The 23287-nt window shown below is 40.6% G+C and overlaps 2 protein-coding genes across 2 annotated transcripts; both read right to left on the bottom strand.

Moving 5' to 3' along the window:
- Window positions 1-2751: 2751 nt before the first annotated feature.
- LOC120113135 (putative receptor-like protein kinase At3g47110) lies at window positions 2752-22334 on the bottom strand. The gene is made up of 3 exons (XM_039133955.1): window positions 20208-22334; window positions 3826-4680; window positions 2752-3363 (listed from the first exon to the last, which is right to left on the bottom strand). Exons 1-2 carry the CDS (start codon window positions 22332-22334, stop codon window positions 3976-3978), a joined length of 2832 nt encoding a protein of 943 aa, XP_038989883.1. The 3' UTR covers window positions 2752-3363; window positions 3826-3975.
- LOC103722162 (receptor kinase-like protein Xa21) lies at window positions 2954-3946 on the bottom strand. The gene is made up of 2 exons (XM_026810421.2): window positions 3826-3946; window positions 2954-3363 (listed from the first exon to the last, which is right to left on the bottom strand). Exons 1-2 carry the CDS (start codon window positions 3944-3946, stop codon window positions 2954-2956), a joined length of 531 nt encoding a protein of 176 aa, XP_026666222.2.
- Window positions 22335-23287: the final 953 nt, after the last annotated feature.

Here is a 23287-nt window from a genome sequence, read left to right as displayed (position 1 = left end):
TTATCTTAAAATAATCTGATCCCTGATGATTTAAATTTGCCGTGTTTATCCTGGAAAGGAGCCTATAGTGACGTGAGCTCCATGAGACACCAAAAGAGGTGGCATTATTGCCTTCCTTACCCCCTGCTGCCATTTTGGTCTCAACATATTATATTTTCTTAAAGAGGTGGCATTTATTGCCCGAAAGACTTAGAGGTTGGAAAACGGTCGCTTGAAGTTTTCCTGCACCAAGGTCCAAGGAACAACTCGATCCTAGATGGGTCAAATGATAAAAAGATGCGAAATTAAATCATATAATATAAAAAGATGTGAAATTAAAAATATTTTAAAGACCGACTTCAGCAAATGTGCCGTCTCGAACCTTTTTGGCCGCACTGCCCTATAGTGCCCGCATGCTTGTGAGGCCAAAATTGATACCACTGCCCGCTAGTTCGAGTAGTACCCATCTTTTGCCCCTTAAGGCAGGGGATAGGGTTTGATGCCGAAAGGTATCAACCCTCCCATCTTTATTTTCACCATTTCAGTTCCATGAACTTTAAGCTTAATTTATTTAGAAGAGGACTGTTATTGAATTGCATACGGATCACATTATATCCATATTTTGTTTGACAAATACAGATATAGATACAAATATTAGTTGGATACAAAAATTCATATTCATATTTATTTTATATGAATACAGATACAAATCGGATATTGAAGATATGGATATAAATACGGATATAAGTCGGATAATTAAACATTATGATCATAGAATAAAAAAATTACAAAGTGGATGGTAAAATCAGATTAATAGTATATTGACATGGTTCTACAAAAACTTCAATAGGATTATTAATAAAATCACATATTTGGATACCGATCGTGTAGTTGTTTGTTCATATTATGTAATAGTTACAACTGGCTCTTTTATTACCCGAAAGACTTTGAGGTTGGAAAACGGTCGCTTGAAGTTTCCTCTGCCCCGAGGTCCAAGGAACAACTCGATCCTAGGTGGGTCAAATGATATTATGTATCGCTTTGAGGGATCTTGCTCGCCGAGCTTTGTCTCAAGAGTTCATGCATGTGGGCCGTACTACAGTTCAGCTTCTGGAGTGGTGGCCGGATTGCGCCAGTATTTTCATTTTCGACCGCTACAAGATCAACAATGCCATGAACTTGGGCTTCTGTTTGAAATGTTGCCATCAAATCAAAGGACCGCCAAATAAATCATGTAATATAAAAAGATGTGAAATTAAAAATATTTTAAAGAGCGACTTTAGAAAATGCGCGGTCTTGAACCTTTTTGGCCACCCGTGGCACTGCCTTATAGTTCCCGCAAACTTGTGAGGTTAAAATTGATACCACCGACTATTGGTTCGAATAGTACCCATCTTTTGCCCCTTAAGGCAGGGGATAGGGTTTGATGCCAAAAGGTGTCAACCCTCCCGCCTTTATTTTTCAGCATTTCAGTTCCATAAATTTTAAGCTTAATTTATTTGGCATAGGGCTGAAATCACATCGCATATAGATCAGATTATATCCATGCCTATATTTTATTATGAAAGAAAAGATCAATACTTGACTGAATCCAAGGCTACGTCCGGAAAGATGATCATGGAGATCTTTAATGTGTAGTTGCTGATGGAAAAAAAATGCACATGTGATGGAACGACATTGTCTTGACTAATTCCAAACTAAAATTTATTAGAAATTCACCAAAAGCAGAAGTAGTGGGCCCAAATCAATACATAATTTTACATTGGATGCAAGGGCAATGCATAAGTCAATACATAGACAATTAAAATTACCATATAATCTGATGGGGAGAATATTGGTCATCCTGACCTCGGATTGTTTCGATCTTGTTGACCTCAGCCTTAAATATGGTGAATGACTTTGACATTGGCCGACGTATTATGCTAGTCAGTTGAGCCGCAGAATAACGCCAAAGGTCGTTAAAGGAACGACAATTATGGTTTCGACAAGAGTCGATTTAGCTCGGCCATAAATACACAATCAACACAATTAATATTGGGGATATATTGCAAGGAGCCGTTACTCTCGATGAATAAGGTAACAAATACTCACCCCATTCTATATATAGGGGCGAGCAGGGGACTCCGTTAAGCATGCTCCAACACTCTCTCACTCGAGCACTCTTCCACCCTCATTCTCCCTCCTACTCCCACTGTTGCTCTAGATATCGACTAACTTAAGCATTAGAGGGTCGCCCGCTGAAATTTTTTCTGACAACTGGGCTTCCTTATAGGTCGTGTTCACTTTCTGGAGTTGTAATTTTGGTCTGTCGAATCTCGGAAGCTACTCCTCAGCTTTCGGCCGACCTGCCTTGCACTTTGGCAATTAGGCTATGTTAATTTGCGTCAATGGAATCAAACCCCTCGTTGGTGGCAAAGGGTGGTACCAACCGTGCAAGTGCTTGGTTGTGCGCCCCTAAGATTGAAAATGACTGTGGACTTCAAACTATAACCGATGTCACTTTTTACGGAACTCAAACTCGAAAACTTTGCACTAAAACAAAACTGTATCACATCTATCTTAATTCATCCATATTTTTGTTGGACCTTGTCCAATCTTTTCTCTTCATTAAAAGAACAACAAACTTGATTCAACTATGTGTTGAACATCTAAAAAAAACTTGATTTAATCAAGTTGGGGCAAGAAAAACGAAAATTGAGCCCAAACACTTTTCTTTTGTCGGATTCTTGAAATTTATTTCATTCATAGACGTTGACACAAATCTCTACTTGAATAACTTCATTTGTTCTTTCCTGAAAACTTCAAATTAGTCCCAGGCAATGGTAGCTTAATTAAGTACATAATATGATGACAAGGCACACTTATTTGCGAAAAGGAATAGAAAAAAGAAGCAGACGAACCTAGAAAATGTGCAATAGTTACAACATGCTCTTTTATTAAACATCGATAACCCGAATATATAGTGCACTCCCATTCATGCAGGCAAATTTGCTTCCTCTTCAATAATTTCGACTACTGATAACATTTCTTTGGCCGCACGAACTTTAGTGGTGACATCTTGCATTCTCGGTCGTTCATTCGGTGATTCCTTGGCGCACAAGAGACCAATTCTAATCAATGAAATTACGCATCTCCTCAGTCGCATTCTACTAAAATCTTCATTTCTAATGTTGCCATCAACTTCTTCATTTTCATCTTGCAAATTTTGTGGATCCAAAATCTCCGTGACTCTTTCTGGGAAAGCCATATCGACAAATTTATGAAGGTTTAAGCCATCCTTAAACATGTCATTTGTAGGCTTCTTTCCTGTAAGCATCTCTAGCAATAGTATTCCATAGCTATACACGTCTCCCTGTGTGGATATCTGGCTGCCCATTGCATATTCTGCATTTTAATGGCACATTTAATTATATGAAAATTAATATGCACAAACACAGGATATTGCTTAAAAAAGAGAATTGAAAAGAACCATAATTGGTAAATTGGCAGGGATGGAGCCAGGAATTTCTTCGAGGAGTCAATATTGTATACATTTATGAGATAATAAATGTTTAATAGAGTACCGAAATTCAAATAATATCTTCAAACAAGTCTTTATAGGCAGGATCCTGAGTCATTACATGTTCTCTCAGGTTAATTATTTTTTTATGATACACTGGCGGGGACTAATCTCCAAAGAATGCATATCTTCCTTAGCTTTTATGGATAGTAGTTTTGTATATGAGAAGGGTTTAGGCTGCTACTAGATCCGTAGCATCTATATTTAAATTATGGGTATGAAAATTTCCCTCACAAAAGAAATTATTGAGATGAGAATAATAAGAAGAGAGTGTATGCGATTCTTACCTGGTGCAACATATCCAATCGTTCCTTTTATCCCCATTAAGCTTGTTGAATTTTCGGATGCCGTGGAGCCCGAAGTAGAGAGGAACCTTGCAAGCCCAAAATCACCCAAGTGGGCAGTCATGTCATTGTCAAGAAGAACATTGCTTGGCTTTATATCACCGTGAATCGCTGGCACTGCAATGCTGTGATGTAGATAATATAGAGCGCCACATCAAGGGCAATGTTCAACCTTTGACTCAGGTTTAACTTTCTTGTCTGATGACACTCTTGAGCTTTGGGATGCAACCACTCATCCAAACTCCCATTAGGCATGTACTCGAAGATTAGAGCTTTGAAATCATTACCAGTAGAGTCCACACTCGAGCATGAAGTGATGATTCTAACGAGATTGTTGTGACGAACATTTCTTATGATTTCACATTCGGCTTTAAAACTCTTCAGAGCTCCAACTCGTTGAATGTTGAATACCTTCACGGCAACGAACTTCTCTTCACAATCCAATCTCCCTTTATATACAGAACCAAAACTTCCAGTACCCACCAAATTGGCTGAAGAGAATCCACCGGTAGCTCTGAAGATATCAGTGTAAGATATCATTTTGAACCCTTCTTCCAGGGAGGGCACAGATGGAGATATTTCACGTCCCTTTCTCAGTTGCAAAAAAATTACCAGAAAACACAAGAATAAGATTGCCGCAACAACTGCAATAATTATGATTATTATCTTGGATAGATTTCTTTTGGAGGCTTGGACAGAGCATGGTGGTAGTTGCAACTTTGGATCACCTCCACAAAGCCTCTTGTTCCCATCGACAAAAATCTCACTTGAATTGCCAAAGACGCCATCCTTAGGCACTTTGTGAGATACGGGCTGAAGTCGGCAGCCCCAGCCGACTTCAGCCCCGTTTTCCTTTTTTTGGAAGGAGCCAGAGCAGGGGATCGCAGACGCGATCCCCTCCGGCTTCTTCGGGCGCAGCGAGGGCCGGGCGCCGCGGGCGTTACGCGGTAGCCCCGCGGTCATTCCGCGGCCACCCCACGGCCGCACGAGCGGCCGTTGATTTCGCCCCACCGCCGCGATTTTCGCGGCGGAGAGCTGTTGAAATGGGGTTATAAAACCCACCAAGCCCTCCTTCCTAGGGCACCTCCAAACTCCACCTCCTCTTCCTCTCTTCCCTCCTCCTCCTCACCTTGGTTACCGGATCCTCTTCCCGATCGTGCGCCGCCCGGACTCCCTCGTGGCCTGCCTCTGTTCCGAGATCCATCTCGGTTCCAAGCACTGCTACCGCCGCCGCTTGTCCACCGGATCGAGCAGCCGTGGCCGGGATCTGCCTCTCCGTCGACCGCCGGTGAGCCTCCCTCCTCTTTTGCCCTTGATTCCATGCCGAACAGCCCGACTTCCCTCTCTGTTTCGACCCCAAACCGAGATCTCTCTCGGTCTTTTTCTTCCCCGTTAGCTGCCGCAGCGGCCGCTGACCGTCCCCGCAGCCGGCTGGCCGTCGACCGAGGGGTGGCCTCCGGCCATCCCGCCGCCCCCTTCCTCTTCCGCTCTCCCTCTCGGTCTTTCCCTGCCGTGGGGGGGGTTGGGGAGGAAGAAGGCCCTACGGGCCGAACAGGGCCAAGCATGGGCCCTGTGGGCCCGACCTGGGCCCGGTTCACTGTGGGCCCAACTTGGGCCCGGTTGAAAAAAAAAAGAAAAAGAAAAAGGATGAAACCCAGTCTAGACCCGAAATCCGAAATCCAGTTCAGACCCGAAACCCGAACCCGTTTAGCCAATAAATGAAATTTTGCAGATAAGCCCTTGACAGTATATTATTTCAAAAAAGGATATTCTGTAATTTATGTTTGATCCCTATAAGAAAGATTTATTGCATAAAGGTCCTAAAATATATTATTTAGTCCCTTCACTCAAGTTTTATTATAGAATAGTACCCCGTAATTAAGTATTAGTCTCTACAATGAATTTTTATTGCATAAATGAACCAATTAGATTCCAACCTTGGGGGCCTTATTGGGCCGGGGTATGCGGGCCCATTGGCCCGTGTTCGATGTGGGCCCTATTGGGCCATGCCCATTATGGTCCAACTCTGGGCCCTGTTAGGCCGTGTCCAATAATATTATTTTTAGTTTTGCTTAGCTCCGAAATTAATAATGAAATTAATTAAATGTTAACAGGTGAACCTGATCCGCCTGCCTGAATTAGGAATTAAGCGAGAAGAGGTAAGTAACTTAATACTTCGAGTGTGATTTCTAAATTATTTGATAAATAGATTAAATTCTGAAATATGTTTTATATTTAGTAAAATGGGTCTGGCATGTTAAATTTCAATTGAAAATTATGCTTTGAAATCCGTAAACTATGACTGGAAAATTTATGAAATCTTTTTTATATATATGTATTCTCAGCATGGCTATGATCTGTTCTGTTCTGCTCTGGCCCCGCCAATGGGGATTATACGTTGGACCTGTCGACTTGTATTCTGTGAGAAACCGGTTTCGACATCGCGCCACCGGTGATTAGAATAGTGGTTTCTGGACACCGTTTCCACCGGTGACTAACAATAGTGGTTTCTGGCACTCTGTGCAACCCATGCCACTGGGTTACGTGGCCGTAGCCTATCATGTTGAGACTATGATATCAGAGTTTTATAAAAACAAAAATGATATTATTTGTGATTTGTTTCAAACATTATCCTGTATTTTGATCTGATATGCTCTGACCCCACTCCGGGGTATTTTGTTGCTTACTGGGCTAGTGTAGCTCATTATTCTATTTTTTTCATTTTTCAGATCCAGAGGCTTGATCTCACGGGATTGAGGAGTGCGTTAGATTTTCCGACGATTCCTTCAGTTATTAGTCCTTTAGTTAGATTGATTAAAGTATTTGACTTACGTAAGCATTTGTTATTAGAAATTTTGTAAAACCGCTTTTGAACAATTTAAATAATTATGTCAGTTTTGAATATTTGTAACTGCTTTGATATGATCCGATGCCTTGCACGCCTGTGCGGCCCGCCGTGCGGGCGTGCGGCGTCTGCCGCGCCTCGGGCTCGGGGCGTGACAGATTTGGTGGTATCAGAGCTCAGGTTTCAGATTCCTAGGGATTGTGTTTGAAATAATTCTGATGGAGCTTAAGTTTTAGGATCTTTAGGATTCGTCGGAAAGTTTGAGAGATGGGTGGACATTAGGCCATTAGACGAAGATATTTATTTGCTTTTGCTATTGATAAATTTATATTATTTTATCAGAATTTTGAAATGCTAAAATTAAAATGCAACCTAATTATGGCTGTAACCAAAGTGTGAATAAGTTATTCTGAGAGTTTTTTTTGAGCAATTTGTATTTCAATGATTAATTAGATTTTGACTAAATTAAGTGAAGGAATATTAATCATGAGATATTATCGTGCAATGTAATTATTTGGGAAGTTTAACTTGATATCAGGCACTGTGGATATTGCTTCTAGTTGAAGTTAATTATTTTGGTAGCAATTTAAGATTCATCTATAAAAAGATGTTTAAAGCTTGGACTAGAAAATATTCATTGAAATCTGTATGTGGATCATGCATGGAGCTCGTATATGGAAGGAAAATATACTTGGGGATGAGACTTAAGAGTTCTTATTTGGCTCTACTTGAGACTTGAAACAATTAAGATTGATATTTTGATGGTAAGTAAATCTTGAAAATATTGGTGGATTAAAATGTTTTTGGATTGGTCGAAAATAGGACTTGTTTGATTTGGAAAATTTTTTGATGCTTTTCCTTGTAAAAAAAAAAAAAAAAAAAGATCGTTGGAAAGTATAGTACTTTTGACATTGATCGATATGGATATCATTGTGTTATTAGTAGATTCTCTAAGTCTCGTAGATTTACAAGATCCCAAAATGTTTGCAGTATTGCAAATAAAAATATTTTACTTATTTAAGGAGTTGATCTCGATGTAAAATCATAGAGCTTATATCTTGGTGGAAATTTTTGTAAATCTTTGAACTAGATTATTAGATTCTTGTGAATTAAATATTTATAAATCAAGGCCATGAGTTGATTATGAATTTTGTCTCACTATATGAGAAATGCAAGTGGGATTTCATAAGAGGCCCAAATAAGTTTAGCCTAAAGAAAAGATTCAGGTTGATTGACTAGGCTCCTGAGTAAGCTAATCTAGAATCTTTTAATTATCAAAGCTTAGAATAAATATTAACTTGTATAATGGAATTGTCAAGGGAAACTAGAATTGGCTTAGTTCAAATTTGGATCTAGAATATGATTACTTGATTATATGATGGTACAAATACGACAACTATCTCAAGGGTTAATCATGACCTAGTGTACTTGGAAAGCAAGGATAAAATTTTGCTTGGATATTATAAAAAAAAAAAATGTTGATGATCTGGGATCATTAAGAAATTTTGGAGAATATTGATCTGAGTTGCGCAGCGGAAATTTGATGGACTGAGTAAATTTAAACTGGTCAAAAATATTGACTGTGTTTTGGTAACATGTTATGATGAAAGACTGTTGTTCAATAATGAAAGATTTTGTTAATAAGGAAAGGTGAATACTATTGATTCTCAGGTCAATCATGATATGATTATGTTATCTCCTGGATAAACTTTGCTATGTTTGTTTATGCTAAGAAAATAATAATTTGAGCGTATCATGACTCAGGTTAGTTGATTGTTGACCAAATATGGTCTAATTTGTTAAGTATCTGAATAAACCATGCATTATCTGCTCCCATCTTATGATTTATAAGTTTAAGTTAAAAGCTTTGTGGCATATTGAATCATGGTATCAATACTTTGCCTTCTCAGACCTGCTCTTGTGATTTGATGCAAATTATTTTTGAGATAGACTGTTGCTATCTAATGATCATCAGTGCATGTTCATTTTGTGAATTACATTCTTAGCTATCTAATGATTTGACTCTAAGGATGGTCATTATCCTTTGAGGGATCAGCACACTACCATGATAAGTGTATGAGATCTATTTCATTTCAAGTTCTATCCCAAACACAACTAATTTTAATCAATCCTGTTGTGAATCGATCCTGATCCAATCTCGAGTGAACATGCATCAAGATGATAATTTCAATATGAGATTTTAGTCAATCACTTATCTAGTGTTAATCTTGCGAGTCTTATGAATTTTTGATAGTTGATCCAAAGCTATCTATCACACTGATTTTGATCGAGGAGAATGAGATCTTGGATTTATATTACTCAATGGGCTGAGCATCTGAAAGGCCTAGATCTCTTAAATTTCGAGGACGAAATTTTTTTAAGGGGGAGAGAATGTGAGATACGGGCTGAAGTCGGCAGCCCCAGCCGACTTCAGCCCCGTTTTCCTTTTTTTGGAAGGAGCCAGAGCAGGGGATCGCAGACGCGATCCCCTCCGGCTTCTTCGGGCGCAGCGAGGGCCGGGCGCCGCGGGCGTTACGCGGCAGCCCCGCGGTCATTCCGCGGCCACCCCACGGCCGCACGAGCGGCCGTTGATTTCGCCCCACCGCCGCGATTTTCGCGGCGGAGAGCTGTTGAAATGGGGTTATAAAACCCACCAAGCCCTCCTTCCTAGGGCACCTCCAAACTCCACCTCCTCTTCCTCTCTTCCCTCCTCCTCCTCTCCTTGGTTACCGGATCCTCTTCCCGATCGTGCGCCGCCCGGACTCCCTCGTGGCCTGCCTCTGTTCCGAGATCCATCTCGGTTCCAAGCACTGCTACCGCCGCCGCTTGTCCACCGGATCGAGCAGCCGTGGCCGGGATCTGCCTCTCCGTCGACCGCCGGTGAGCCTCCCTCCTCTTTTGCCCTTGATTCCATGCCGAACAGCCCGACTTCCCTCTCTGTTTCGACCCCAAACCGAGATCTCTCTCGGTCTTTTTCTTCCCCGTTAGCTGCCGCAACGGCCGCTGACCGTCCCCGCAGCCGGCTGGCCGTCGACCGAGGGGTGGCCTCCGGCCATCCCGCCGCCCCCTTCCTCTTCCGCTCTCCCTCTCGGTCTTTCCCTGCCGTGGGGGGGGTTGGGGAGGAAGAAGGCCCTACGGGCCGAACAGGGCCAAGCATGGGCCCTGTGGGCCCGACCTGGGCCCGGTTCACTGTGGGCCCAACTTGGGCCCGGTTGAAAAAAAAAAAAGAAAAAGAAAAAGGATGAAACCCAGTCTAGACCCGAAATCCGAAATCCAGTTCAGACCCGAAACCCGAACCCGTTTAGCCAATAAATGAAATTTTGCAGATAAGCCCTTGACAGTATATTATTTCAAAAAAGGGTATTCTGTAATTTATGTTTGATCCCTATAAGAAAGATTTATTGCATAAAGGTCCTAAAATATATTATTTAGTCCCTTCACTCAAGTTTTATTATAGAATAGTACCCCGTAATTAAGTATTAGTCTCTACAATGAATTTTTATTGCATAAATGAACCAATTAGATTCCAACCTTGGGGGCCTTATTGGGCCGGGGTATGCGGGCCCATTGGCCCGTGTTCGATGTGGGCCCTATTGGGCCATGCCCATTATGGGCCAACTCTGGGCCCTGTTAGGCCGTGTCCAATAATATTATTTTTAGTTTTGCTTAGCTCCGAAATTAATAATGAAATTAATTAAATATTAACAGGTGAACCTGATCCGCCTGCCTGAATTAGGAATTAAGCGAGAAGAGGTAAGTAACTTAATACTTCGAGTGTGATTTCTAAATTATTTGATAAATAGATTAAATTCTGAAATATGTTTTGTATTTAGTAAAATGGGTCTGGCATGTTAAATTTCAATTGAAAATTATGCTTTGAAATCCGTAAACTATGACTGGAAAATTTATGAAATCTGTTTTTATATATATGTATTCTCAGCATGGCTATGATCTGTTCTGTTCTGCTCTGGCCCCGCCAATGGGGATTATACGTTGGACCTGTCGACTTGTATTCTGTGAGAAACCGGTTTCGACATCGCGCCACCGGTGATTAGAATAGTGGTTTCTGGACACCGTTTCCACCGGTGACTAACAATAGTGGTTTCTGGCACTCTGTGCAACCCATGCCACTGGGTTACGTGGCCGTAGCCTATCATGTTGAGACTATGATATCAGAGTTTTATAAAAACAAAAATGATATTATTTGTGATTTGTTTCAAACATTATCCTGTATTTTGATCTGATATGCTCTGACCCCACTCCGGGGTATTTTGTTGCTTACTGGGCTAGTGTAGCTCATTATTCTATTTTTTTCATTTTTCAGATCCAGAGGCTTGATCTCACGGGATTGAGGAGTGCGTTAGATTTTCCGACGATTCCTTCAGTTATTAGTCCTTTAGTTAGATTGATTAAAGTATTTGACTTACGTAAGCATTTGTTATTAGAAATTTTGTAAAACCGCTTTTGAACAATTTAAATAATTATGTCAGTTTTGAATATTTGTAACTGCTTTGATATGATCCGATGCCTTGCACGCCTGTGCGGCCCGCCGTGCGGGCGTGCGGCGTCTGCCGCGCCTCGGGCTCGGGGCGTGACAGATTTGGTGGTATCAGAGCTCAGGTTTCAGATTCCTAGGGATTGTGTTTGAAATAATTCTGATGGAGCTTAAGTTTTAGGATCTTTAGGATTCGTCGGAAAGTTTGAGAGATGGGTGGACATTAGGCCATTAGACGAAGATATTTATTTGCTTTTGCTATTGATAAATTTATATTATTTTATCAGAATTTTGAAATGCTAAAATTAAAATGCAACCTAATTATGGCTGTAACCAAAGTGTGAATAAGTTATTCTGAGAGTTTTTTTTGAGCAATTTGTATTTCAATGATTAATTAGATTTTGACTAAATTAAGTGAAGGAATATTAATCATGAGATATTATCGTGCAATGTAATTATTTGGGAAGTTTAACTTGATATCAGGCACTGTGGATATTGCTTCTAGTTGAAGTTAATTATTTTGGTAGCAATTTAAGATTCATCTATAAAAAGATGTTTAAAGCTTGGACTAGAAAATATTCATTGAAATCTGTATGTGGATCATGCATGGAGCTCGTATATGGAAGGAAAATATACTTGGGGATGAGACTTAAGAGTTCTTATTTGGCTCTACTTGAGACTTGAAACAATTAAGATTGATATTTTGATGGTAAGTAAATCTTGAAAATATTGGTGGATTAAAATGTTTTTGGATTGGTCGAAAATAGGACTTGTTTGATTTGGAAAATTTTTTGATGCTTTTCCTTGTAAAAAAAAAAAAAAAAAAAGATCGTTGGAAAGTATAGTACTTTTGACATTGATCGATATGGATATCATTGTGTTATTAGTAGATTCTCTAAGTCTCGCAGATTTACAAGATCCCAAAATGTTTGCAGTATTGCAAATAAAAATATTTTACTTATTTAAGGAGTTGATCTCGATGTAAAATCATAGAGCTTATATCTTGGTGGAAATTTTTGTAAATCTTTGAACTAGATTATTAGATTCTTGTGAATTAAATATTTATAAATCAAGGCCATGAGTTGATTATGAATTTTGTCTCACTATATGAGAAATGCAAGTGGGATTTCATAAGAGGCCCAAATAAGTTTAGCCTAAAGAAAAGATTCAGGTTGATTGACTAGGCTCCTGAGTAAGCTAATCTAGAATCTTTTAATTATCAAAGCTTAGAATAAATATTAACTTGTATAATGGAATTGTCAAGGGAAACTAGAATTGGCTTAGTTCAAATTTGGATCTAGAATATGATTACTTGATTATATGATGGTACAAATACGACAACTATCTCAAGGGTTAATCATGACCTAGTGTACTTGGAAAGCAAGGATAAAATTTTGCTTGGATATTATAAAAAAAAAAAATGTTGATGATCTGGGATCATTAAGAAATTTTGGAGAATATTGATCTGAGTTGCGCAGCGGAAATTTGATGGACTGAGTAAATTTAAACTGGTCAAAAATATTGACTGTGTTTTGGTAACATGTTATGATGAAAGACTGTTGTTCAATAATGAAATATTTTGTTAATAAGGAAAGGTGAATACTATTGATTCTCAGGTCAATCATGATATGATTATGTTATCTCCTGGATAAACTTTGCTATGTTTGTTTATGCTAAGAAAATAATAATTTGAGCGTATCATGACTCAGGTTAGTTGATTGTTGACCAAATATGGTCTAATTTGTTAAGTATCTGAATAAACCATGCATTATCTGCTCCCATCTTATGATTTATAAGTTTTAGTTAAAAGCTTTGTGGCATATTGAATCATGGTATCAATACTTTGCCTTCTCAGACCTGCTCTTGTGATTTGATGCAAATTATTTTTGAGATAGACTGTTGCTATCTAATGATCATCAGTGCATGTTCATTTTGTGAATTACATTCTTAGCTATCTAATGATTTGACTCTAAGGATGGTCATTATCCTTTGAGGGATCAGCACACTACCATGATAAGTGTATGAGATCTATTTCATTTCAAGTTCTATCCGAAACACAACTAATTTTAATCAATCCTGTTGTGAATCGATCCTGATCCAATCTCGAGTGAACATGCATCAAGATGATAATTTCAATATGAGATTTTAGTCAATCACTTATCTAGTGTTAATCTTGCGAGTCTTATGAATTTTTGATAGTTGATCCAAAGCTATCTATCACACTGATTTTGATCGAGGAGAATGAGATCTTGGATTTATATTACTCAATGGGCTGAGCATCTGAAAGGCCTAGATCTCTTAAATTTCGAGGACGAAATTTTTTTAAGGGGGAGAGAATGTGAGATACGGGCTGAAGTCGGCAGCCCCAGCCGACTTAGCCCCGTTTTCCTTTTTTTGGAAGGAGCCAGAGCAGGGGATCGCAGACGCGATCCCCTCCGGCTTCTTCGGGCGCAGCGAGGGCCGGGCGCCGCGGGCGTTACGCGGCAGCCCCGCGGTCATTCTGCGGCCACCCCATGGCCGCACGAGCGGCCGTTGATTTCGCCCCACCGCCGCGATTTTCGCGGCGGAGAGCTGTTGAAATGGGGTTATAAAACCCACCAAGCCCTCCTTCCTAGGGCACCTCCAAACTCCACCTCCTCTTCCTCTCTTCCCTCCTCCTCCTCTCCTTGGTTACCGGATCCTCTTCCCGATCGTGCGCCGCCCGGACTCCCTCGTGGCCTGCCTCTGTTCCGAGATCCATCTCGGTTCCAAGCACTGCTACCGCCGCCGCTTGTCCACCGGATCGAGCAGCCGTGGCCGGGATCTGCCTCTCCGTCGACCGCCGGTGAGCCTCCCTCCTCTTTTGCCCTTGATTCCATGCCGAACAGCCCGACTTCCCTCTCTGTTTCGACCCCAAACCGAGATCTCTCTCGGTCTTTTTCTTCCCCGTTAGCTGCCGCAACGGCCGCTGACCGTCCCCGCAGCCGGCTGGCCGTCGACCGAGGGGTGGCCTCCGGCCATCCCGCCGCCCCCTTCCTCTTCCGCTCTCCCTCTCGGTCTTTCCCTGCCGTGGGGGGGGGGTTGGGGAGGAAGAAGGCCCTACGGGCCGAACAGGGCCAAGCATGGGCCCTGTGGGCCCGACCTGGGCCCGGTTCACTGTGGGCCCAACTTGGGCCCGGTTGAAAAAAAAAAAAGAAAAAGAAAAAGGATGAAACCCAGTCTAGACCCGAAATCCGAAATCCAGTTCAGACCCGAAACCCGAACCCGTTTAGCCAATAAATGAAATTTTGCAGATAAGCCCTTGACAGTATATTATTTCAAAAAAGGGTATTCTGTAATTTATGTTTGATCCCTATAAGAAAGATTTATTGCATAAAGGTCCTAAAATATATTATTTAGTCCCTTCACTCAAGTTTTATTATAGAATAGTACCCCGTAATTAAGTATTAGTCTCTACAATGAATTTTTATTGCATAAATGAACCAATTAGATTCCAACCTTGGGGGCCTTATTGGGCCGGGGTATGCGGGCCCATTGGCCCGTGTTCGATGTGGGCCCTATTGGGCCATGCCCATTATGGGCCAACTCTGGGCCCTGTTAGGCCGTGTCCAATAATATTATTTTTAGTTTTGCTTAGCTCCGAAATTAATAATGAAATTAATTAAATGTTAACAGGTGAACCTGATCCGCCTGCCTGAATTAGGAATTAAGCGAGAAGAGGTAAGTAACTTAATACTTCGAGTGTGATTTCTAAATTATTTGATAAATAGATTAAATTCTGAAATATGTTTTGTATTTAGTAAAATGGGTCTGGCATGTTAAATTTCAATTGAAAATTATGCTTTGAAATCCGTAAACTATGACTGGAAAATTTATGAAATCTGTTTTTATATATATGTATTCTCAGCATGGCTATGATCTGTTCTGTTCTGCTCTGGCCCCGCCAATGGGGATTATACGTTGGACCTGTCGACTTGTATTCTGTGAGAAACCGGTTTCGACACCGCGCCACCGGTGATTAGAATAGTGGTTTCTGGACACCGTTTCCACCGGTGACTAACAATAGTGGTTTCTGGCACTCTGTGCAACCCATGCCACTGGGTTACGTGGCCGTAGCCTATCATGTTGAGACTATGATATCAGAGTTTTATAAAAACAAAAATGATATTATTTGTGATTTGTTTCAAACATTATCCTGTATTTTGATCTGATATGCTCTGACCCCACTCCGGGGTATTTTGTTGCTTACTGGGCTAGTATAGCTCATTATTCTATTTTTTTCATTTTTCAGATCCAGAGGCTTGATCTCACGGGATTGAGGAGTGCGTTAGATTTTCCGACGATTCCTTCAGTTATTAGTCCTTTAGTTAGATTGATTAAAGTATTTGACTTACGTAAGCATTTGTTATTAGAAATTTTGTAAAACCGCTTTTGAACAATTTAAATAATTATGTCAGTTTTGAATATTTGTAACTGCTTTGATATGATCCGATGCCTTGCACGCCTGTGCGGCCCGCCGTGCGGGCGTGCGGCGTCTGCCGCGCCTCGGGCTCGGGGCGTGACAGATTTGGTGGTATCAGAGCTCAGGTTTCAGATTCCTAGGGATTGTGTTTGAAATAATTCTGATGGAGCTTAAGTTTTAGGATCTTTAGGATTCGTCGGAAAGTTTGAGAGATGGGTGGACATTAGGCCATTAGACGAAGATATTTATTTGCTTTTGCTATTGATAAATTTATATTATTTTATCAGAATTTTGAAATGCTAAAATTAAAATGCAACCTAATTATGGCTGTAACCAAAGTGTGAATAAGTTATTCTGAGAGTTTTTTTTGAGCAATTTGTATTTCAATGATTAATTAGATTTTGACTAAATTAAGTGAAGGAATATTAATCATGAGATATTATCGTGCAATGTAATTATTTGGAAAGTTTAACTTGATATCAGGCACTGTGGATATTGCTTCTAGTTGAAGTTAATTATTTTGGTAGCAATTTAAGATTCATCTATAAAAAGATGTTTAAAGCTTGGACTAGAAAATATTCATTGAAATCTGTATGTGGATCATGCATGGAGCTCGTATATGGAAGGAAAATATACTTGGGGATGAGACTTAAGAGTTCTTATTTGGCTCTACTTGAGACTTGAAACAATTAAGATTGATATTTTGATGGTAAGTAAATCTTGAAAATATTGGTGGATTAAAATGTTTTTGGATTGGTCGAAAATAGGACTTGTTTGATTTGGAAAATTTTTTGATGCTTTTTCTTGTTAAAAAAAAAAAAAAAAGATCGTTGGAAAGTATAGTACTTTTGACATTGATCGATATGGATATCATTGTGTTATTAGTAGATTCTCTAAGTCTCGTAGATTTACAAGATCCCAAAATGTTTGCAGTATTGCAAATAAAAATATTTTACTTATTTAAGGAGTTGATCTCGATGTAAAATCATAGAGCTTATATCTTGGTGGAAATTTTTGTAAATCTTTGAACTAGATTATTAGATTCTTGTGAATTAAATATTTATAAATCAAGGCCATGAGTTGATTATGAATTTTGTCTCACTATATGAGAAATGCAAGTGGGATTTCATAAGAGGCCCAAATAAGTTTAGCCTAAAGAAAAGATTCAGGTTGATTGACTAGGCTCCTGAGTAAGCTAATCTAGAATCTTTTAATTATCAAAGCTTAGAATAAATATTAACTTGTATAATGGAATTGTCAAGGAAAACTAGAATTGGCTTAGTTCAAATTTGGATCTAGAATATGATTACTTGATTATATGATGGTACAAATACGACAACTATCTCAGGGGTTAATCATGACCTAGTGTACTTGGAAAGCAAGGATAAAATTTTGCTTGGATATTATAAAAAAAAAAAATGTTGATGATCTGGGATCATTAAGAAATTTTGGAGAATATTGATCTGAGTTGCGCAGCGGAAATTTGATGGACTGAGTAAATTTAAACTGGTCAAAAATATTGACTGTGTTTTGGTAACATGTTATGATGAAAGACTGTTGTTCAATAATGAAAGATTTTGTTAATAAGGAAAGGTGAATACTATTGATTCTCAGGTCAATCATGATATGATTATGTTATCTCCTGGATAAACTTTGCTATGTTTGTTTATGCTAAGAAAATAATAATTTGAGCGTATCATGACTCAGGTTAGTTGATTGTTGACCAAATATGGTCTAATTTGTTAAGTATCTGAATAAACCATGCATTATCTGCTCCCATCTTATGATTTATAAGTTTAAGTTAAAAGCTTTGTGGCATATTGAATCATGGTATCAATACTTTGCCTTCTCAGACCTGCTCTTGTGATTTGATGCAAATTATTTTTGAGATAGACTGTTGCTATCTAATGATCATCAGTGCATGTTCATTTTGTGAATTACATTCTTAGCTATCTAATGATTTGACTCTAAGGATGGTCATTATCCTTTGAGGGATCAGCACACTACCATGATAAGTGTATGAGATCTATTTCATTTCAAGTTCTATCCCAAACACAACTAATTTTAATCAATCCTGTTGTGAATCGATCCTGATCCAATCTCGAGTGAACATGCATCAAGATGATAATTTCAATATGAGATTTTAGTCAATCACTTATCTAGTGTTAATCTTGCGAGTCTTATGAATTTTTGATAGTTGATCCAAAGCTATCTATCACACTGATTTTGATCGAGGAGAATGAGATCTTGGATTTATATTACTCAATGGGCTGAGCATCTGAAAGGCCTAGATCTCTTAAATTTCGAGGACGAAATTTTTTTAAGGGGGAGAGAATGTGAGATACGGGCTGAAGTCGGCAGCCCCAGCCGACTTCAGCCCCGTTTTCCTTTTTTTGGAAGGAGCCAGAGCAGGGGATCGCAGACGCGATCCCCTCCGGCTTCTTCGGGCGCAGCGAGGGCCGGGCGCCGCGGGCGTTACGCGGCAGCCCCGCGGTCATTCCGCGGCCACCCCACGGCCGCACGAGCGGCCGTTGATTTCGCCCCACCGCCGCGATTTTCGCGGCGGAGAGCTGTTGAAATGGGGTTATAAAACCCACCAAGCCCTCCTTCCTAGGGCACCTCCAAACTCCACCTCCTCTTCCTCTCTTCCCTCCTCCTCCTCTCCTTGGTTACCGGATCCTCTTCCCGATCGTGCGCCGCCCGGACTCCCTCGTGGCCTGCCTCTGTTCCGAGATCCATCTCGGTTCCAAGCACTGCTACCGCCGCCGCTTGTCCACCGGATCGAGCAGCCGTGGCCGGGATCTGCCTCTCCGTCGACCGCCGGTGAGCCTCCCTCCTCTTTTGCCCTTGATTCCATGCCGAACAGCCCGACTTCCCTCTCTGTTTCGACCCCAAACCGAGATCTCTCTCGGTCTTTTTCTTCCCCGTTAGCTGCCGCAACGGCCGCTGACCGTCCCCGCAGCCGGCTGGCCGTCGACCGAGGGGTGGCCTCCGGCCATCCCGCCGCCCCCTTCCTCTTCCGCTCTCCCTCTCGGTCTTTCCCTGCCGTGGGGGGGGTTGGGGAGGAAGAAGGCCCTACGGGCCGAACAGGGCCAAGCATGGGCCCTGTGGGCCCGACCTGGGCCCGGTTCACTGTGGGCCCAACTTGGGCCCGGTTGAAAAAAAAAAAAAGAAAAAGAAAAAGGATGAAACCCAGTCTAGACCCGAAATCCGAAATCCAGTTCAGACCCGAAACCCGAACCCGTTTAGCCAATAAATGAAATTTTGCAGATAAGCCCTTGACAGTATATTATTTCAAAAAAGGGTATTCTGTAATTTATGTTTGATCCCTATAAGAAAGATTTATTGCATAAAGGTCCTAAAATATATTATTTAGTCCCTTCACTCAAGTTTTATTATAGAATAGTACCCCGTAATTAAGTATTAGTCTCTACAATGAATTTTTATTGCATAAATGAACCAATTAGATTCCAACCTTGGGGGCCTTATTGGGCCGGGGTATGCGGGCCCATTGGCCCGTGTTCGATGTGGGCCCTATTGGGCCATGCCCATTATGGGCCAACTCTGGGCCCTGTTAGGCCGTGTCCAATAATATTATTTTTAGTTTTGCTTAGCTCCGAAATTAATAATGAAATTAATTAAATGTTAACAGGTGAACCTGATCCGCCTGCCTGAATTAGGAATTAAGCGAGAAGAGGTAAGTAACTTAATACTTCGAGTGTGATTTCTAAATTATTTGATAAATAGATTAAATTCTGAAATATGTTTTGTATTTAGTAAAATGGGTCTGGCATGTTAAATTTCAATTGAAAATTATGCTTTGAAATCCGTAAACTATGACTGGAAAATTTATGAAATCTGTTTTTATATATATGTATTCTCAGCATGGCTATGATCTGTTCTGTTCTGCTCTGGCCCCGCCAATGGGGATTATACGTTGGACCTGTCGACTTGTATTCTGTGAGAAACCGGTTTCGACACCGCGCCACCGGTGATTAGAATAGTGGTTTCTGGACACCGTTTCCACCGGTGACTAACAATAGTGGTTTCTGGCACTCTGTGCAACCCATGCCACTGGGTTACGTGGCCGTAGCCTATCATGTTGAGACTATGATATCAGAGTTTTATAAAAACAAAAATGATATTATTTGTGATTTGTTTCAAACATTATCCTGTATTTTGATCTGATATGCTCTGACCCCACTCCGGGGTATTTTGTTGCTTACTGGGCTAGTGTAGCTCATTATTCTATTTTTTTCATTTTTCAGATCCAGAGGCTTGATCTCACGGGATTAAGGAGTGCGTTAGATTTTCCGACGATTCCTTCAGTTATTAGTCCTTTAGTTAGATTGATTAAAGTATTTGACTTACGTAAGCATTTGTTATTAGAAATTTTGTAAAACCGCTTTTGAACAATTTAAATAATTATGTCAGTTTTGAATATTTGTAACTGCTTTGATATGATCCGATGCCTTGCACGCCTGTGCGGCCCGCCGTGCGGGCGTGCGGCGTCTGCCGCGCCTCGGGCTCGGGGCGTGACACACTTCGCCTTCGAAGTAATTGAATGACAAATTTAGATACTGCAAAAACCTAAAGGACCCGAAGAATTCTGGAATTCGCCCGGACAAGTGGTTTCGAGAAAGATCCAGCTCCTCGACTCCTCTTAAGCTCACGAATGATTGTGGAATGTTTCCTTGAAAGAAGTTGCCTTCCAAGCGAAGGTATTCCGAATGCTGACAAGCACCGAGAGTGCCAGGAATTTCACCTGACAACCGGTTATTGGAGACATTTAAGCAGGCGAGGTTGATCAAGCCACCCACTTCCATGGGAAGGGACCCAGTGAGATTATTATGCGACAAATCCAGAGCTCGTGTTAGTGAGGACAGAGCAACAAGTTCCTTCGGTATAGATCCAGAAAGTGCATTATGAGAAAGGTTTAATATATTTAAATATCCACAGTATCCGAAGCTTGCAGGGATGTTGCAGCTCAATTCGTTCTCTTGCATGTACAGCTCGCTTAACTGGGTGAGGTTTCCTATGGAAGATGGGATGGGGCCTGAAATTTTGTTCCTATGCATGTCTAGGAGATTTAAGTTCCGAAGCCTTCCAACGGTAGGAGGGATACTTCCTGTAAAAAGATTATTATCTAGAAATAGAACGGTAAGGTTGACAAGGTTTCCAATCTCAATTGGTATGGTCCCAGATATTTGGTTTGCTCCTACCATCAGCTTTTCTAGCCGTGTAGAGAGATTGCCTACTGATGCTGGGAGAGTGCCTCCAAGCTTATTGTCTTCCAGATACAACCCTTCTAAAAGGCTACAATTGGTCAAAGAGGAGAGCACGCTCCAAATATTGCCTTGGAGCTGATTCTCCCCAAGATTTAGGTGGACCAGATTTTTCAGGGATCCAACACTGGAGGACAGTAATCCGTTGAACGAGTTCGTGGCTAGATCAAGCATTTGAATATGTGAAGCATTGTACAATGAAGCTGGGATAGGCCCTTGAAATAGGTTGGATTGCGTGATCAGAGATTGGAGGCTTGGAAGGGTGACGCCTATGTCTGGTGGCAGGGTCCCGGAGAGCCGGTTCGTGCCCACACCCAAAAGAGTTAGTGACGAGAGGTTGTAAAGAGGTGGCGGCATTCTTCCGGACAAGAAGTTTGTGGATAAATCGATCAGTTCTAAGCCCGGAATCTTGCCTAAGCTTTCTGGAATACTTCCCTCCAAGTTGTTTTCATTGAGGTTAAGATAGAGGAGGGAGGAGAGGTTTCCCAACGATGGCGGGATGCTTCCTGAGAGTGAGTTAGATGACAAACGAAGAACGAAGCGGGGAGAAGCACGGATCATTAGGAAGGATGGTATCCCACCTGTCAGTTTGTTGTGAAAAAGATCGATGGTTTGGAGGGAGGAACTGTTAAAAAGTGAATGCGGGATTTCTCCCGTGAGACTGTTGCTTGAAAGGTCAACAACAATAAGGGATGAGCTATTTGCAAGAAAAGGTGGGATGCCTCCTGTAAGACCATTATTTCGTAGACGAACGACAGTGAGGGAGGGGCTACTCCCCAGCAGAGTTGGGATGCTACCTGTAAGATTGTTGTTGCTGGCACTCAGTATTTGGATCTTGCGATGGGAGCTGAACTCCCTGGGTATCTCTCCTTCAACCATGTTGTTCGTTATGCTCAGGCTCTTGAGGTTGGGGCAGTGACTGAGATTGGATGGAATCTCTCCTTCAAGTGAATTTGTGCTAAGGTTGAGGTATTCAAGCCGAGGAAGAAGGCTGAGCTCTTGCGGGACTCGTCCATGGAGTTGGTTGTTTGGGAGGTTGATTCGTCTAAGGAAGGTGAGGTTGGCTATGGAGGGTGATATAGGACCAGCGAGGTCCTGTGAGTCGAGATCTAAGGCGGTGACCCGTAGCGGGTGCCGCCGGCTGCCGCAAGTGATGCCCCACCAGTTACAGAAATGGAGGGATTCGTTGTTCCACGAGGCCAAGGATCCCAGGGGATCGGACAGCAGAGACTTGAAGGATAGAAGGTCCTGCCAGTCAGTGAGGTTCTGTGAGGTGGTAGTAGCAGCGGATGCAGGGTGAAGGGAAAACGAGATGGAAGAGAAAGTAAGAAAGACGAGAACAAATGGCCAAAATGAATTCGAACTCGGAGCATACGAGAGAGGCATCCTTGGATTTTGGGGGGAATGCGCAACCCAGGGCTCTTCTTGCTGCCATTCCACTGCACAAGCCACCCTATATATAGATTTTTTTCATTTTTGGTAAGATCCTGTATATAATCTTTGTTACCATTCTTCGTCATCTCTATATTCTGGTTTCGACTGAGACAGCTTGGCTTGAAGGGAGGGGTTGGTTATAAAGGTCAAGTTGAAAATTCCTCCATTAGGCGAATTCTTTGCGTCGTATACTTATTCTACCAGCACTGCAATTCTTGTCCGAAAAAGACATATATATATATATATATATATATATATATATATATATATATATATATATATATATATATATATATATATATATATATATATATATATATGCATACATATATATATATATAGATATCTATATATATATATATATATATGTATGCATACATATACATATATGTATGCATACATATACATATATGTATGCATACATATACATATACATATATGTATGTATGTATATATATATGTACATATATATGTATATGTATATATATATATCTATATACTTATACATATATGTATGCATACTTATACATATATGTATGCATACATATACATATATGTATGCATACATATACATATACGTATATGTATGTATGTATATATATATATGTACATATATATATGTATATGTGTGTGTATATATATATATATATATATATATATATATATATATATATATATATATATATATATATATATATATATATATATATATGTATATGTATATAGGTCAATTCAAAATGATTTAGCAAAACAGTTATGCACCTCAACAAGCAAAACGGTGCAAACAAGTTGAAAGCTAGCGCTGTTTTCCAAGCCAGAAGACAAAAACGTAGAAAAACACAGCCTTAATTCATGAAAGATTTTTGTCAAAAAAAAAAAGGAAAATTACTTTCCCAACCTTTCGA

Source organism: Phoenix dactylifera, chromosome 14 (assembly GCF_009389715.1).
Source record: "Phoenix dactylifera cultivar Barhee BC4 chromosome 14, palm_55x_up_171113_PBpolish2nd_filt_p, whole genome shotgun sequence".
Lineage (NCBI taxonomy): Eukaryota > Viridiplantae > Streptophyta > Magnoliopsida > Arecales > Arecaceae > Phoenix > Phoenix dactylifera.
The sequence above is the reverse complement of the archived record's forward strand: the minus strand, read 5'-3'. Positions and strand labels throughout refer to the sequence as shown.

What these genes read in the sequence shown, in the direction of transcription:
- LOC103722162 (XM_026810421.2), bottom strand. Translation starts at nt 3,946, where the DNA reads ATGACTGCCCACTTGGGTGATTTTGGGCTTGCAAGGTTCCTCTCTACT. An exon ending in GATTGGATATGTTGCACCAG is followed by an intron (nt 3,364 to 3,825) that starts GTAAGAATCGCA and finishes ATTAAAATGCAG; the next exon opens with AATATGCAATGGGCAGCCAG.
- LOC120113135 (XM_039133955.1), bottom strand. Translation starts at nt 22,334, where the DNA reads ATGCCTCTCTCGTATGCTCCGAGTTCGAATTCATTTTGGCCATTTGTT. An exon ending in TCAATTACTTCGAAGGCGAA is followed by an intron (nt 4,681 to 20,207) that starts GTGTGTCACGCC and finishes GTATCTCACAAA; the next exon opens with GTGCCTAAGGATGGCGTCTT.